At 42.2% G+C, this 18,385-nt stretch overlaps 1 protein-coding gene across 1 annotated transcript in view; it reads left to right on the forward strand.

Annotated features, from left to right (window-relative positions):
• hdac4 (histone deacetylase 4) overlaps window positions 1-18,385 on the forward strand; it is a 244,528-nt gene that overhangs the window by 9,630 nt on the left and 216,513 nt on the right. The window contains exon 2 of the mRNA XM_071340306.1: window positions 5,494-5,741. Coding sequence (XP_071196407.1) covers window positions 5,720-5,741 — 22 coding nt within the window. The 5' untranslated portion in view covers window positions 5,494-5,719. The remainder of the gene's footprint in view (window positions 1-5,493; window positions 5,742-18,385) is intronic.

The following is an 18,385-nucleotide window of genomic DNA, read 5'->3' on the forward strand; positions in this document are numbered from 1 at the left end:
TGCGCAGTCAGATGGAACATTAAATAGGCATTTTAACATCATAGATTTAGCCGGTGGCAACTTTTGTAATAGACACCGGCTGGAATGTGGTTTTAACCAATCAGCATTCAGGATTAGACCCGCCCGTTGTATAAATGACAGTGTCTTCACCACTTTAGACTTCTATACAAGGCCTAGATAAGAAATCTAAATGATAGCTCTTGTCTAGAAGGGTCTGGTGTTCACAAAGTTTGACAGTTCTAAGCTTTAAAGCTGACAGACATCGGTGTCAGGGTACTTGTAGCTAACAAAATGGCAGAAAGCCTAACGCGAAGAGTAGTTTAGTCTGTGAACAGCACCAATTATAGTACAGTGCCAGATTTGAATGTTAATGTAGTTTTAATTGTCTCATCTCAGACTTGTGGATTACGGGAAGCTTTGTCGAGAACATGGAATAATATTTTTGTTACCTCTGTTTGCATTCCACCATAAAATATTTGGCAGACATTTAGTATAATAACTTGAAATAAGTGCATGTAGAGTCAGAAGCGTTTTTTACTGCCTAACGTCGGACTAAATCCTTAACTGGGAAGTCAGTTGGATTTCCAAGGGCTGTTTTGTTCTTGTCAACTGTTGAGAATGTTTAACTTTTCGACAGAACTGTCAGTTTTGAGGTATTGCTGTCTATTACTCATTGAAAGGGTCAAGACTTCTACCTATTCAGTTTTGAGATACGAGCCTCCCCAGCCCCCACGCTCTCCTAGCCAACACATACCACACTCCCTGCCCCTACGAGAACTCCAACATCACACTGAGCAATATCCCAGCGATTGTCTGTGCTTGTGCCTGTCCTCTTTTTTTAAACTGCTGATTGATGTGAAACCTGCGGGCTACGGCTCGTCTCTCTTTTCTCTGAGAACATGAGCATGCAGCAGCGAGTATTGTGTCAACACGGGGAGGGTTCTGTCATGTCAGATAAGGTGTCACTTTTCTCTCAGCACAGCCAGGCTCCACTTTCTCCCGCCTTCCCTTCTCTCCCTTTCCTCTCCCCTGTTGTCTCCCAAGTGCCCTGCCATCAGCACCAATGAGTTCAGACAACCATGGGGTCCTCACAGCAGACAATATTTTTGGGGAGGGGCTTTGCACTCTAAATGCTCACCTGTTCCTATCCAAGCCTTTGTGAACACCAGACCCTTCTAGACAAGAGCTATCATTTAGATTTCTTATCTAGGCCTTGTATAGAACTATATAAGTTCCACTCCACCCCAGCCATCACCTGCCTTAACAAAAACTTTCAGGAGCAGCCTTTGTCAATAAATGGAAGAAATACTTCAACCACAACAAAAACACAATAACGTGTCAAGCCGCCATCGCGTAATTTTTCCGATACATACGTGCAGGCATGTACATACACTACCGTTAATTGTGGTCCCTGAGTGAATTATTCATACTCAATTAGGCTCGAGAGGCAGGCAGTAACTGTCGAACACCAGAAGTACATTTCAGTGATTAATTTTGCGCGCCGCACGGCCCTAGTTGTTGTTTACCGCTGGCAATCTCGACCCCGTGTTATTTTTATGCAGACATGATTACCTTCGGTACAGTTCGGAGCACTGGGGAAATGAATTATTTTATTGGCTGCAAGAGACACATTTCTGTCAAGTGAGGAGACATTTTCAGACCTGCATATTTTTGATGTGCACTTCTTATCCAATCGGTCGGTCAAAAGGGCCTACAACTGGAGACAGTAAGGTCCAATGCAGTCGTTTTGCTCTTAATATCAAATCATTTCTGGGTAACAATTAAATACCGTACTGTGATTGTTTTAAATTAAAATGCTGAAAAATAAACAAAAAAGAGCTTCTTAGAAAAAAGCAATTTCTAAAGCAAGGCTTTTGCCAGGACTGTCTGGGAGTGGTCTCAGTGGGGAGGGCAAGCTGAAAACTAGCGGTTATTGGCAGAGAGGTTTGGAACTCTTTCTTGTTGGTCTATTAACTCATTTACCGCCTGGTGATAAACTCCATCTCACCAAAATGGGCTGAAATTTCAGGCGGTCTTTTTAAATATCTCTTACACTAAAAGGGTATTATCATACTTTTCCCAATTTCGTAAGATTATTCCAACCTCATAGTGTGGAAATATCTAAAACACAGGTAAATCATGTTTTTGAATGCACTGGGCCTTTAAGATGGAGATGTTAAGACAGATTTGCAAGATAATTATTAGATAATTATTAATTATCATATTCATGTATATTGATATAAGTAGTCATGTTATATGATATGAGTGTTGACAATTTTATTTAACCTTCATTTATCCAGGTTAGTCATTATGAACAAATTAGCCTTTTACAGTAAAATAATGACCTTGTTTGTCAAGAACCCTAGTCTATTCACAAATGCTCAACATGCTATGGCTTTGGTTTGACATTTATGTGTTACGACATTTATATGCGACAGACCCCAACTTCCCCTGATTTAAAAAATATGGTTGGGTTGACTATAGCAGCGCAAACGTATGCTGGCAAGTCTCTCATGGCGCGGCAGATCAGACGACAAGCCAACACTCCCCCTTACCAGATTGTCACTTTGAGTATTATGTCACTGGATCCCTCCAGGCCATATGTTATTCCACGCGCACGCATGCACACGTACACTGAGGAGATCTCGTCAGCACAGACTGTAGTATTGGTAAGTCTTTTTGACCCGTTCCTCCTGAGTGGTATTAAACTAAGTAGGGCCTTTTGTAAATGAACATCTGTGTTCCTATTGCGCAAGTTCAGTAGTTACCTCCTCGTTTCTAAACGTTTTCTCCCTCCTGAACACGAATCTGATTTTCATTTGGTGTCAAATAATTGCTTGACCTTGGAACCTTTTTGCATTGAGGAAACAGAAGGGCAGATGTTCCAGTTCAAGGGCTGCAGTCCAAATCTCTACCTTACTTAGCCAAGTGTCCACTTGTTCACGCTCCCTCATTGATTTCAAACCATTGGATTGGTATAAGCATGTGTTTAACCATATTGCTCACACCTGTTCATTCCTTGTAAATCCATGAAAGTGCACACTTCGGGGGGGGGGGGGGGGGGAGTATGGCGAATCGGAGGGCAGCCTGAGAGTGTTGAGTGTTGCACAGATGTGTATTGTTTTTAAGGATGTGTGCCATGCCAGAAAGAGTGGAAATGATGTGTTGTGTGTCAAATAGCGAGTGAAGACAACTAAATGCTGTCTTGTTTGACAGGTTGGACTATTATATTGGAGCAGAGGGGGTAGATTGAGACAATGTGTCGTGTGGCCTCACCAAAGCAACGGAACTAATGTGCATCGTTGACACCGGAAAGTAAACACTGTTGTTTAGAATGTCGGAGGTGATGTTAATATTGTGCTGTACAATAGCAGTAAGACAGGCTTTGATGCTGCTTTTGCAGCCGAGGCCTAGGGTTTTGCCCAGGCCCAGTCTTCTGAATAAGTTATTAACCTACTCCAATGAAGGCCATATTTGGCTGTTATTATTTCTGTGGTTAAATACAGGACTGACCTTTTCATTGTTAAGTACCTCTCTCTCTACTGAGAAGGGCAGTGTGTGTGTGTGTGTGTGTGTGTGTGTGTGTGTGTGTGTGTGTGTGTGTGTGTGTGTGTGTGTGTGTGTGTGTGTGAAGGGTGGGGGTGTGTGTGTGGCGCGTGTGGGTGTAACTGCCTGTATGTGATTCTGTCACTGTCTCATTGTTTGCCCTAGCCTGTGGACAGCATTGGCACCTTTTAGGCACCTTGTGTACAGGGAAGGACTGGAGGCGATCTCAGTGTTAGCATGTGTAACCCAAACTGCCCTTGTAGTGAAGAATCTGTTAGAATTGAGACTGACTATTTTTGTACAGGATGATATCTAATAGTCTACAGGACTGAAAGAGAGACCGTCTGCACATATACAGTGCATTGACTTTTTACTCATTTTGTTACATTACAGCCTTATTCTAAAATTGATTAAATTGTTTTCCCCCCTCATTAATCTACACACAATGCCCCATAATGACAAAACAAAAACAGTTTTCTTTAAACATTTTTGCTCATTTATTGAACATAAAAAACATATCACATTTACATAAGTATTCAGACCCTTTACTCAGTACTTTGTTGAAGCACCTTTGGCGGCGATTACAGCCTAGAGTCTTCTTGGGTATGACGCTACAAGCTTGGCACACCTGTATTTGAGGAGTTTCTCCCATTCTTTTCTGCAGATCCTCTCAAGCTCTGTCAAGATGGATGGGGAGCGTTGCTGCACAGCTATTTTCAGGTCTCTCCAGAGATGTTCAATCAGGTTCAAGTCCGGGCATCTGGCTGGGCCACTCAAGGACATTCAGAGACTTGTCCTGAAGCCACTCCAGCATTGTCTTGGCTGTGTGATTAGGGTCGTTGTCCTGTTGGAAGGTTAACCTTCTCCCCAGTCGGAGGTCCTGAGCAGGTTTCCATCAAGGATCTCTCTGTACTTTGCTCCGTTCATCTTTCCCTCGATCCTGACTAGTCTCCCAGTTCCTGCTGCTGAAAAACATCCCCACAGCATGATGCTGCCACCACCATGCTTCCCCGTAGGGATGGTGCAGGTTTCCTCCAGACGTGACTCTTGGCATTTAGGCCAAAGAGTTCAATCTTGGTTTCATCAGACCAGAGAATATTGTTTCTCATTATTTGAGAGTCTTTAGGTGACTTTTGGCAAACTCCATGTGGGCTGTCATGTGCTTTTTACTGAGGAGTGGCTTCTGTCTGGCCACTCTACCATAAAGGCCCGATTGGTGGAGTGCTGCAGAGATGGTTGTCCATTTGGAAGGTTCTCCCATCTCCACAGAGGAACTCTGGAGCTCTATCAGAGTGACCATTGGGTTCTTGGTCACCTCCTTCTCCCCCGATTACTCAGTTTGTCCGTGCCGCCAGCTCTAGGAAGAGTGTTTGTGATTCCAAACTTCTTCCATTTAAGAATGATGGAGGCCACTGTGTTCTTGGGGACCTTCAATGCTGCAGACATTTTTTGGTACCCTTCCCCAGATCTTTGCCTTGACACAATCCTTTCTCGGAGCTCTACGTACAATTATTTCGACCTCATGGCTTGGTTTTGCTCTGACATGCACTGTTAACTGTATTTTTTATTTTTTATAAATGTGGATATATTGGCACGGGTGTTGTTAGGCCCGAGATGAGGTCGAGGGATGGCAAACCGTGCAAATATATCCTCCAAACACCGGTTTCGAGGGCATTATCACTTTTATACAACGGGTTACCAACATATTCAAATAATGATTGACATAGTTTCATTAAATGTTAATCTATTTTAGAATAAGGCTGTAATGTAACAAAATGCGGAAAAAGTCAAGAGCTCTGAATACTTTCCGAAGGCACTGTACAAAGGCTTGTACAGGTGCATTATATGTGAAGTAATATGCCTATATAGTATTTATTTAATGGGAGCATACTTGGTCCACATATGACTAACCTCACTCAAACTTGTGTGTTCGTGTGCCCTTGACAGGTTGAATTCACGGGAGTGAAGAAGCAAGCCAACGGCAAAACCCTGAAAGCTGCGTTGTCTAGAATGAGCCCTTGAGACCCCCCCCCCCCCCTTCGTCATAGTCTTCCTCGCAGTGTCCATCCAGCCGGACGGCGGATGGTGTTCATCTTACACCCCCAAGAGGAGTACTGAGGCCATTGTCCTCATCCTCTTCATCAGTTTCGCTTCTCAGGAGTGGTACCCTACGATGAATTCCTACAGTCGACAAGGTAAGAGTTTGTCTGGGCTTGCTAACAGTAGCCAGCGAGCAGCTCTAGCACCCTGGGAATTGAAATGCACTCTGGGAATCGTAGTGTGCTGTGTAAAAGCAATTGTATTTCTATGGTGTGTAGACCTATTGCAAGATAGAAGCTTCAGAAATGAGCTTCAAAGTGCTTTTTTAACTAAACTATTAAGTTAATACATTCAATTATTTAGCTGTAATGAATAATGAATCACGGGCCTAATGAATGTCATTTGACCCAATATTAAGGCCATAGATCAAATTCCGATTTAAAACAGTTTAGATGTAATTGTAACATTATTTTGTATGATCTGAGTCTTAGATGGTTTTGCATAAAGAAAATTGCTGGGGCTTACATTCCTGGGGCCTACATCCATATATCTACATTATATATTTCTGCTGCTAAATGCATATGGGGGAAACAATGAGTATGGTTACATGCACACGAATAATGCAACATTAAACTGATTATGGCAGAAGGCCATACTAATGAGCGTAAGCTCATAATCAAAGTTTGCATATGCGATTTAAAATACCTGGTTTTCTGAGCAATGTTTAGAATTGTTAGGACATGTAAACAGCTTAGTTGGCGTTCCAGCGGTGTATTTGATCTGTGTATGTGGCAGCAGCTGTAGCACAAGCCTCCCTCTTATGTGTGAGCAGGATTGGGGAGTAACGGATTACCAAAATATTGTAATCAGATTACAGATACTTTTGAAAAACTAGATGATTACTTTGAAGATTACTTTGAAATTCGTAAAGGATGTTTGCGAGAAAAAAAATCTTTGAAATTTTCTCAATGACATTCAAATCAGGGTTGAAAAAAGGTGCAAGTTTAAGTTTGTTCCACCTGAGCGAGAGCCCACTATGATGATATACCAAATGTGTTTGATGGATTGTGGGAAAAGAGCAGGAATAGGCTTTTGTAGGCTACATACAGTCCAAGCTATGTCTTCCAATGGTGTGACTGCTGTCGGCATCCAAAGATTATCCAATTTGAATAAACACTTGGAGGTAAGGATGACAGCAGTGGTGTAGTCTACGGCGATACGGATATCAGTTATTATTGATCTTTACATAGCGCATTGATGTGATTGTGAATCACACTGCTGCTCTCTCATTTTTAGCTACAGTATTTGCGCCTTATGGATTGTGGTTGTTGTGGATGGCTGTTCACATATCCAAATGTGTATTTGATCCCAATAATGGTTGAATTCAAGAAGTTTAAGCTGCCTATCAATCTTTGTTTTTGAAACCAGTGAACAGCCTGTGAAATATGCGCTCTTGCAACAGCTGCATAGTGCGGATCCCAGCCTATGGAATAAAAGTGGGGCTTTTATTGCTCAATCCAATTCATGCGGATGAAAACAATTATCCATAGGCCTAATGGACACATGCTGAAACTCGCACACTTTTGATAGACTTAAAGGGGCAATCTGTAGTTGCTACATCCATTTCTGGATTGATATATATATATATATCCATTGATTCTTGAAGAATATAATTTAGAAATGCCTCATGAGCTTAGTTCAACTGTCACACTCCATGAGAACCCAAAATATAAGCTTGTTTTTCTCTGTTTGTAAACATTATAAATGTTAACACTGTATAGCCTCATAACATTGTTAAAAAATATATGGATGGTCAGTCCTTGCATCCATAGCCCTGTCTATTAATCTTAGAGTGGTTACATTTCTCCAGACCCATTCCTCAGCTTTTTACCAAAACAGAGGCGGGGTGACCGTTTTGTTGTTGTTTCATCTGTGGATTTGCCCTTTAAACAGCTGCATATTATCAAGATATCAAAGTGTCACCAACAAAAAGGTAAACAATAGGCCTATAGCAAATGCAGCATATAGCATTCATTTTTCACATGTAAATAGCTCTTTTCAGTAGTGCTCAAAGCATACCATTCCATGAGCGCAGAATTTATTTTTCAACTCGAATCAACGAGCCCAATCAGTCCTCCATGACAACAAAATCATAACCAACAGAGTAGGGCTGGCAAAAAAGTCCTTCGTTTTTGGGTTATGCTCAGGTAAAACAATTAGGCTAATCTATACATCCATATTTCCAAGTCCTATTCTTGAAGATGAAGTGGTAGGCTATCGTTTTTTAATGTAAAGATCTAATTTGATCGTAGTAGAAAGCAATGGGTTAGAAGCCTAAAAGTTGCGTCATACTGCAGCACACCTTGAGGGCTGCTACAGATTTATATGGCAGGTTATTTAATTGTAAGCTATTTTTACCATTAATGCTGATTAGTGCTAGTTTGACCACCAGAGGGCATCTTTGAGAATCATTTGATAGTCTTCAATATTGGCATTACCTTTTTTGTAAGAACATAGTATATGGAATTGATTTGAAGAAATGTAGGTTCATTAATTTGATTAATATTATGGTGTTTCTATTCCAAGAAAAACGAAACCCTCAGGGAACGGAAAATATGGCGCTGTACAACGTGACGGTCGGGAGTAGGCAGTAAACAGATACAAAAGTATCTATATCCACAGTAAAATGGGTTCAATATCGACATAACCTGAAAGGCCGCTCAGCAAGGAAGAAGCCACTGCTCCCAAACCGCCACAACTGCATATGTGGACAAAGATTGTACTTTTTGAAGAAATGTCCTCTGGTCTGATGAAACAAAAATAGAACTGTTTGGCCATAATGACCATCGTTATGTTTGGAGGAAAAATGGGGATGCTTGCAAGCCGAAGAACACCATCCCAACCGTGAAGCACGGGGGTGGCAGTATCATGTTGTGGGCGTGCTTTGCTGCAGGAGGGACTGGTGCACTTCACAAAATAGATGGCATCATGAGGACGGAAAATGATGTAGATATATACTTTTACTTTCTTGTCCAGCACTGTGTTTTTGCATTATTTAAACCAAATTGAACATGTTTCGTTATTTATTTGAGACTAAATATATAAAATGTATGTATTATATTAAGTTAAAATAAAAGTTTTTATTCAGTATTGTTGTAATTGTCATCATTACAAATATATACATATACAAATCGTCTTATTTAATCGGTATCTGCTTTTTTTGGTCCTCCAAATCGGTATCGGCGTTGAAAAATCATAATTGGTCGACCTCTAGCGTCATTATTTCATGTACCTACTTTATAAACAAAGATGTTCTCATCATCAGCGTTAAAATGGACCGGTACCGATGTTGGCATTTTTAGCTAATATCGTCTGATTCCGATATGTTCACTGGTATATCGTGCATCCCTAGAACCTACCCAACCCTGTGTGCGAGTGAAGTGTGTTCTGCATTCATCAAAAGTCCCATCAGGTAGCCTGATTTCAGATGTGTCCATGTAAACAGGATTATTAGGGAAATCGTTCTTCTTGCAAAGTATGTAAACGTTTTAAACAGAGTATTATATTAATCTGACTATCCACAATAATACAATTGTATTATACAATTATATACAATTGTATTATTGTGTGTATGTAACCGTGCTCCTTGAGTCCTTTATGAGCCTCTGGCCAAAGATCCCTGATCACAGGTCTGAGAGAGAGAGAGCAAGATCCCTGGTGGTGTTGCCCCACTAATTCTGTAGAATGATCTAACAATGTAAAGGGCTTTCCCCTCACCATGGGTCTGGTTGGAGACCTGGGTGTCACCTTCTGCTGCCTCGACCTGTTAATCCTTTTAAAGAAACAGGATCTGAGAGAGGAAACTTTCAGCCAGGGACCCCCAACTGTTTCACCATCCATGATCCAGCAGGGATCACCCACCCAACACTTAACACCACAAAGATCCTGGTTGTCTCCACCGGGCGAGGTCAAGCTTTTTAATTGCCTGTCTGACCGACCGTCATTCACTTTTGATTACATGTACAGACAGATGGAAAGACGAACTGTCTTTCACACACATGTGCACATACAGTACCAGTCAAACGTTTGTACAGACCTACTCATTCCAGGGTTTTTCTTTTCTTTTTACTATTTTCTACATTGTAGAATAATAGTGAAGACATCAGAACTATGAAATAACACATATGGAATCATGTAGTAACCAAAAGTGTTAAAGAAGTCAAATATATATTTAATATTTGAGATTCTTCAAAGTAGCCACCCTTTGCCTCGATGACAGATTTGCACACTCTTGGCATTCTCTCAACCAGTTTCATGAGGTAGTCACCTGGAATGCATTTCAATGAACAGGTGTGCCTTGTTAAAAGTTAGTTTGTGAAATGTCTTTCCTTCTTAATGCGTTTGAGCAAATCAATTGTGTTGTGACAAGATAGGGGTGGTATACAGAAGATAGCCCTATTTTGTAAAAGACCAAGTCCATGTTATGGCAAGTACAGCTCAAATAATAATGACAGTCCATCATTACATTAAGGTCAGTCAATCCATAAAATGTCAAGAACTTTTCAAGTTTCTTCAAGTGCAGTCACAAAAACCATCAGGCGCTATGATGAAGCGCTCATGAGGACTGCCACGGGAAAGGAAGACCCAGAATTACCTCTGCTGCAGAGGATAAGTTCATTAGAGGTACCAGCCTCAGAAATTACAGCCCAAATAAATGCTTCAGAGTTCAAGTAACAGACACTTCTCAACATCAACTGTTCAGAGGAGACTGTATGAATCAGGCCTTCATGGTTGAATTGCTGCAAAGAAACCACTACTAAAGGACACCAATAACAAGAAGAGACTTGCCTGGGCCAAGACACACAAGCAATGGATGTTTAACCGGTGAAAATATGTCCTTTGGTCTGATGAGTCCAAATTTTTGATTTTTGGTTCCAACCACCGCATCTTTGTGAGATGCAGAGTAGAATGATGACGATCTCTGCATGTGTGGTTCCCACCGTGAAGCATGGAGGAGGAGGTGTGATGGTGTGGGGGTGCTTTGCTGGTGACACTGTCTGTGATTTATTTAGAATTCACGGCACACTTAACCAGCATGGCTACCACAGCATTCTGCAGCGATATGCCATCCCATCTGGTTTGTGCTTAGTGGGTCTATCATTTGTTTTTCAACAGGTCAATGACCCAAAACACCTCCAGGCTGTGTAAGGGCTATTTGACCAAGAAGGAGAGTGATGGAGTGCTGCATCAGATGACCTGGTCTCCACAATCACCTGACCTCAACCCAATTGAGATCGTTTGGGATGAGTTGGACCGCAGAGTGAAGGAAAAGCAGCCACCAAGTGCTCAGCAAATGTGGGAACTCCTTCTAGACGGTTGGAAAAGCATTTCAGGTGAAGCTGGTTGAGAGGATGCCAAGAGTGTGCCAAGCTGTCATCAAGGCAAAGGGTGGCTACTTTGAAGAATCTCAAATATAAAGTATATTTTGATTTGTTTAACGCTTTTTTTTGGTTACTACATGATTTCATATGTGTTATTTCATAGTTTTAATGTTTTCACTATTATTCTACAATGTAGAAAATAGTAAAAATAAAGAAGAACCCTTGAATGAGTAGGTGTGTCCAAACTTTTGACTGGTACTGTACACACACGCAAACACACACAATCCTCTAGTGCCTGCCCCTCCCCTCCGGTAAATCTGTCCCTGTGCCAGACTGCTTGGGTAAGCTTATTCTGGGAACACAACCCAAGCATGCCGGAAGCAGCAGCAGCAGTAGTAGCAGCAGTGGAGGATTACGATGCCACAGTGAGGGACACGGTAGGCCCCCTAATTGAGATGTCTTAATGATTTATTAATCGAGGCGCTGCAGTCTTACACTGGGAACAGAGGCAATAATCCCTCTCACTCCTCTGAAATTGAGAAATCTTCTCTTCTCTCCTCTCTATGCTTTTTAGGGTGTCATTCTCTTAAATTCCCACAGTTTTCACACTATTAAGGCTGGAAGGTGTATGTACAGTGGGGAGAACAAGTATTTGATACACTGCCGATTTTGCAGGTTTTCCTACTTACAAAGCATGTAGAGGTCTGTAATTTTTATCATAGGTACACTTCAACTGTGAGAGACGGAATTTAAAACAAAAATCCAGAAAATCACATTGTATGATTTTTAAGTAATTAATTCGCATTTTATTGCATGACATAAGTATTTGATACATCAGAAAAGCAGAACTTAATATTTGGTACAGAAACCTTTGTTTGCAATTACAGAGATCATACGTTTCCTGTAGTTCTTGACCAGGTTTGCACACACTGCAGCAGGGATTTTGGCCCACTCCTCCATACAGACCTTCTCCAGATCCTTCAGGTTTCGGGGCTGTCGCTGGGCAATACGGACTTTCAGCTCCCTCCAAAGATTTTCTATTGGGTTCAGGTCTGGAGACTGGCTAGGCCACTCCAGGACCTTGAGATGCTTCTTACGGAGCCACTCCTTAGTTGCCCTGGCTGTGTGTTTCGGGTCGTTGTCATGCTGGAAGACCCAGCCACGACCTATCTTCAATGCTCTTACTGAGGGAAGGAGGTTGTTGGCCAAGATCTCGCGATGCATGGCCCCATCCATCCTCCCCTCAATACGGTGCAGTCATCCTGTCCCCTTTGCAGAAAAGCATCCCCAAAGAATGATGTTTCCACCTCCAAGCTTCACGGTTAGGATGGTGTTCTTGGGATTGTACTAATCCTTCTTCTTCCTCCAAACACGGCGAGTGGAGTTTAGACCAAAAAGCTCTATTAATGTCTCATCAGACCACATGACCTTCTCCAATTCCTCCTCTGGATCATCCAGATGGTCATTGGCAAACTTCAGACGGGCCTGGACATGCGCTGGCTTGAGCAGGGGGACCTTGCGTGCGCTGCAGGATTTTAATCCATGACGGCGTAGTGTGTTACTAATGGTTTTCTTTGAGACTGTGGTCCCAGCTCTCTTCAGGTCATTAACCAGGTCCTGCCGTGTAGTTCTGGGCTGATCCCTCACCTTCCTCATGATCATTGATGCCCCACGAGGTGAGATCTTGCATGGAGCCCCAGACCGAGGGTGATTGACCGTCATCTTGAACTTCTTCCATTTTCTAATAATTGCGCCAACAGTTGTTGCCTTCTCACCAAGCTGCTTACCTATTGTCCTGTAGCCCATCCCAGCCTTGTGCAGGTCTACAATTTTATCCCTGATGTCCTTACACAGCTCTCTGGTCTTGGCCATTGTGGAGAGGTTGGAGTCTGTTTGATTGAGTGGGTGGACAGGTGTCTTTTATACAGGTAACGAGTTCAAACAGGTGCAGTTAATACAGGTAATGAGTGGAGAACAGGAGGGCTTCTTAAAGAAAAACTAACAGGTCTGTGAGAGCCGGAATTCTTACTGGTTGGTAGGTGATCAAATACTTATGTCATGCAATAAAATGCGAATTAATTACTTAAAAATCATACAATGTGATTTTCTGGATTTTTGTTTTAAATTCCGTCTCTCACAGTTGAAGTGTACCTATGATAAAAATTACAGACCTCTACATGCTTTGTAAGTAGGAAAACCTGCAAAATCGGCAGTGTATCAAATACTTGTTCTCCCCACTGTATGTGTGTGTGTTTGTCTTCCCAAGTATCACATTTATTTATTGTGATAGCCTGATGGTTTGTTGTCAGGCTTTCTGTCCAAGCCCCACACTGTAAAACTTTCCCCTGTAAATTTACAGTATTATTCTGGCACCAGAGTTGGCAGCTTAGTACTGTAATTTTGCTTTACAGCAGAGATGCTGTAATGTATTTCACAGTACTATTTTCCTTACTGTAAAACATATTACAGCCTCCCGGTTGTAAATTTAGAGAGATGATGTCATGTTTTACGGTAAAGAAAATAGTACTGTGAAATATAGAAAATAGGGTGCCACTTGAGACGTAGCCATAGATCCTGCAACTTCCTAGCAACATTGTGCTGGTTGTGCGCAGGGCTGCGTTCGTTTTGATGCCTGGTCATGGTTAACTAGGGGAAGCACTATAACTTTATATATGAGGAAATACCACCGCCACACCTGGCTATGACCAATATTCCCTCCAATTGTTTTGGGACACTGAGCAAAATGTTGGTCTTGTGATTGGAAACTGGAACGTTGTGTGAATTATGTGCAACTTCCAATGCACATTTACAGTGAACACTGAGGCTGTACCCTTACAGTTTTAAACCGTAGCCAATAGGCTATTGTGGCTATTTGAGCATAATGTAGGCCTACCAACAATACCAATGGAGCAAATCCCATAACATTTTCACATGGAAATAGCTTTTGATTTCTATGATATAGCCTACAGTAGACTATATATGGTGTTCTATGCAGGTATATATTGCATGAGACTTTTAAAACATTTGTACATTATGAAGGGCTTTACATTAATTCATGATTTTTTACTTGGTCTGTAACACCATGGGCCCAATAAGTGACTACATTGTATTGGGTTGTATGATGCAAGAAACCACTTCACAACTAATTATTATTACCATCCAGAGAATTAGACAATGTAGGCTACCCCTCTGCCTATTGGCTTATTTGCATATTCAAGTCTGACTCAAAATACACACTGCCCCTTCAATTAAGACATAAGCTGTGTTCAAATACTCCTACTAACCGTACTATTTGTGATGTAAATTAAGTATATACAGTACCAGTTAAAAGTTTGGACACACCTACTCATTCAAGGGTTTTTCCTTATTTTTACTATTTTGTACAGGTTTCCTAGAAGTTTTGAAGTCGTAAAATGTCTAGTTAGTAATTTATGCTAACATGATAGCAAGAGGTTGCATAGCAAGAGGGCATCAACTTCCGGTAGACAGGCAAAGCGCTTGTACGCTCAACTGAAAGGATACATTTACAGTATACTAAAATATACTTATAGTATGTAGTATACAGTATGTTAGTATGGGTATTCGAACACAGCTATAAGCGTTTTACCTGACTGTCTTTTCAAAGACAGCTTCTAATGCAGCCTACACTTATGTGCTCTTGTAGGAAGCAGTTACTCCGCATTGCTGACGTATAACGTTACTTATCTATAACTGGGCTAACAACTCGCTAACTAGCAAAGAATATCAACAAATGTGCACACGCTCTGCGCTCTGATCTGAACTGATCTGAAAAGCGCATTAACTCATGGGTGATTGAAAGATCGCTAGTGGGCTAACCCGCCAATAGAATTATACTACGTTGCGCTCTGGCTCTGCCTACAGCAAAATCACAGGCTCAATCTCGCAAAGTTAGATTTGTTTTGGTTTGTTGCTTTGAAAAGGGGCTGCTATAATGTTGCTTCGAGTACAGAAAATGTTTTGATCTATATAATGCAAACTAATGGGGTGAACTCAGTGAAGTTAAATCTCTTGCATCTCTGCGCAGCATGGCATTTCTTCTGCACTGCAGTCGGTGAGGAGGTGCCCAGTTTAGAGGGAACATTGCTTATGACTACACAATTTGAGTGAACAATGATGGGGTCAGGTTTACTAATACTTTTCTGTTCATGTGTGTGAGTGTGTACATGTGCCTGTCTCTTGTCTCTCTGTCTGAGGAATCTGTGGTGCACATGCCTCTGGGTGAAGTAAACAGCGCTGAAATGGAAACCCCAACAGCATAGCTGTACTGTTTACAGGGCTCTTCTGGTAGGTGTAGATCTACCATAACACACGTGATTCAACTAATCTTGGTTTCAATTGACGATGGTGAATCAGGTGTGTTAATCAGGTGTGGACCAGCTGGGCTGGAACAAAAGTCTGTTGTATGACACTCCAGTTCAGAGCAGTGCCAACGTTTCTGTTTGACATGTGGAGTTGTCTCGACAAAGTTCATATGTGAATGTGTCTTGTTGTAAATGTTTTATGAGAGCACTGCTGGGCAGAAAGACATTTTTTTTTAAAAAATGCTTTCAAACAACATGATGAGTTTGCTTTTTAATGTTTTTCCTTAACAATACTTATGGACACACAGATAAATAATCAAATAAATACATACATAAATACATCTAAAATAATCATTATAGTAATTTTCAGAATTCTGTGACATTTTGCAACAGGAAATTATGTTTCAGATTAACCACCGACATTTCCTTTTTACAGTTTTTTTTCCTTCTGACTTTTTGCTTGTAGTATTGCCTAGTTAGATGAAAGATTACACATCACATATCGCTCACATTTGTACAGGTTTCCTAGAAGTTAGGAAGCTATCGTGCAGATATTGTGGTGTCTGATTGAAGATCTCATGGTAACAAGCTTAGGTGTGTTTTTGAATGAGATTATAGGTTGTTAGGGATCCCAGTCATTTAGGTGCCTGGCTGTCTTAAAAATTAGAACCCTGTTGACACACATTTCTCTCACATTTGACATACTTTTTATGAGTTTGTCAAATACACACTTCCACAGTTCATGGTCAACCAAAAGTTATCCTTTAACACAGAATAACACCCTTTAACTTGTAAGCTGTCCATGTTGGCTTCATATTTGTATGTGTTTTGCTGTTGGGTCTTCAGTGTCAGGGTGTTTTGCAGCCAACCTTTCATGATTATTTTATTATTTAATGTTTATTTGGCCTGTTAATGTCTATCCTACTTTCCCTCTAAGCATCTGGCAGGTGTCTTACTACAAACAATGAAGCCCTTATTAAGGCATCAGCATTATTCACTTTGGCTGGCGGCTCACCGAACGAGTCCTCAAAATAGTCCGAATTAATCTAAGATAACTCAAGAAATCTGTCATTAATTTTTTAATTTTTGCAGAGGAGATCTTAGTCACGCAATTTTACATCTACCTAAGCTGTTTGGTGCAGTATTTCTCAATGAAAGAATTTGCATGAAAACGAGTCGTCTCTCGTTGAATGACAACAAAGACTTTATTGAAGAATCCCTACTGTTGACCAATCACCAAGGAAGTGACGTAGACTTCGACTACTGACTTCAGCCTGCCTCCAGAAAAAATGTTGTGTGCCCGAACAGGCGGGGGGAAAAAACTCGCCGAAGTCCAACAGGAACAAAAACGTCACAAAACTCTTCCGAACTGTTTCGTCTGGAAAGCATGTGGACGCCTTTACAGATTAAAACGTCTGTCCCTCTGAGTAGTGCTCTGGTCTTAGGGCTTGAACAGTCCACCAAGACTGTCAGCCACGGTACTTAGCACTTCTGCCCAGAATGCTCCCCAGCTAATTGAACCAATGTAGCACTGCACATAGCCCCAATACCGAGGTTGATAATACCAAGGCTGTAGCGGGATACAGCAATAAACTTGCACCAGAGTTATTCTTTAATTTGCGGTGACATTTACATCCCTTGCCTTTGCAACCATGAAAAACACTTTAAAATGACAAATAGTTACACATCATACATGTTTTTGTTTAAAATAAACTGTGTATCAATGATGATACATAATGTACTGTAAAACATTATGTTTGCATTGTTTAAAGCAAATTAGCTTGTCCCAGTAGTGATGTGTAGTGTGTGTAACTTATACGCTTGGTGATGTGTAGTGTGTGTAACTTATACGCTTGGAATGCTTTGGCTCCCGAGTGGCGCAGCGGTCTAAGGCACTGCATCTCAGTGCTTGAGGAGTCACTACAGACACCCTGGTTCGAATCCAGGCTGTATCACAACCGGCCGTGATTGGGAGTCCTATAGGGCGGCGCACAATTGGCCCAGCGTCGTCCGGGTTTGGCCGGTGTAGTCCGTCATTGTAAATAAGAATTTGTTCTTAACTGACTTGCCTAGTTAAATAAAGGTTAAATAAAACATGAATAAATAAAAGGAAGCAGGTGCAGAAGGAGAATTTAGTGATGAAGAGGGAAGGCAGATAAACAAAACAGGAGAAGTGTACTGAATGTGACCAAAACCAATACTGCCTGGTGACTGAGGCTACTGAGGGCTAAATGAAGGGAGAGTAATCAAGGTGATGATGAGGTCCAGGTGTGCGTAATAATGGTGTCAGGACCGGTGGTTAAAAGACCGGCGATGTCGAGCACTGGAGAGGCGTGACAGTGTCCTGGACTGGTCCGCTCCTCGCCCTCGGGCCGGCCAGGAGTGCGGCCCCAGAGGGCGAGGAGTGGACCAGTCCGGACTGCGGAGATGGACATCCCGGATGATTTTGGGGTCCAGGATGTTGGCCACCGGGACCCAACAGCGCTCCTCTGGACCGTACCCCTCCCAGTCCACCAGGTACTGAAGCCGACCCCCATGACGTTGGGAGTCCAGTAGGGACCTGACGGCATAGGCGGGGGTCCCATCGATGTCCAGGGGAGGCAGAGGGGTGTCGTGGGTGATGGCATCAGCCAGGGGACCAGGAACCACCGGCCTGAGGAGAGAAACATGAAAAGATCCGGTTGTTAGTGGTGGGTTATGGGGCCAGAGCCGGCTGATATTCCAGCATGTACTGGAAAGGAGTCAGCCCAGAGAAGTAGTGAGGAAGTGAGTTCTGGGCATACTTGGCCCAGGGAAGGAACCGGGCCCACTCACCCTGCCAGTCCTAGCAGTGACTCCTAAGGAACCTCCCCAGCTCCTAGTTGGTCCTCTCCACCTGTCCGTTGGACTGAGGCCGGTAATGAAGACTCTCAATACCCGCGACATGAATCGGGGGCACGGTCGGAGACTATGTCCTCCGGATGGCCATAGTGCCGGAAGACCTTTTGGAACAGTGCCTCAGTGACGTGAAGAGCTGGAGGGAGACCAGAGAGAGAGATACAACGGCAGGATTTAGAGAATCTGACCACAACAACCATAATAGTGGTGAAACCATCA

The sequence above is a fragment of the Salvelinus alpinus genome, chromosome 14, assembly GCF_045679555.1.
Source record: "Salvelinus alpinus chromosome 14, SLU_Salpinus.1, whole genome shotgun sequence".
Lineage (NCBI taxonomy): Eukaryota > Metazoa > Chordata > Actinopteri > Salmoniformes > Salmonidae > Salvelinus > Salvelinus alpinus.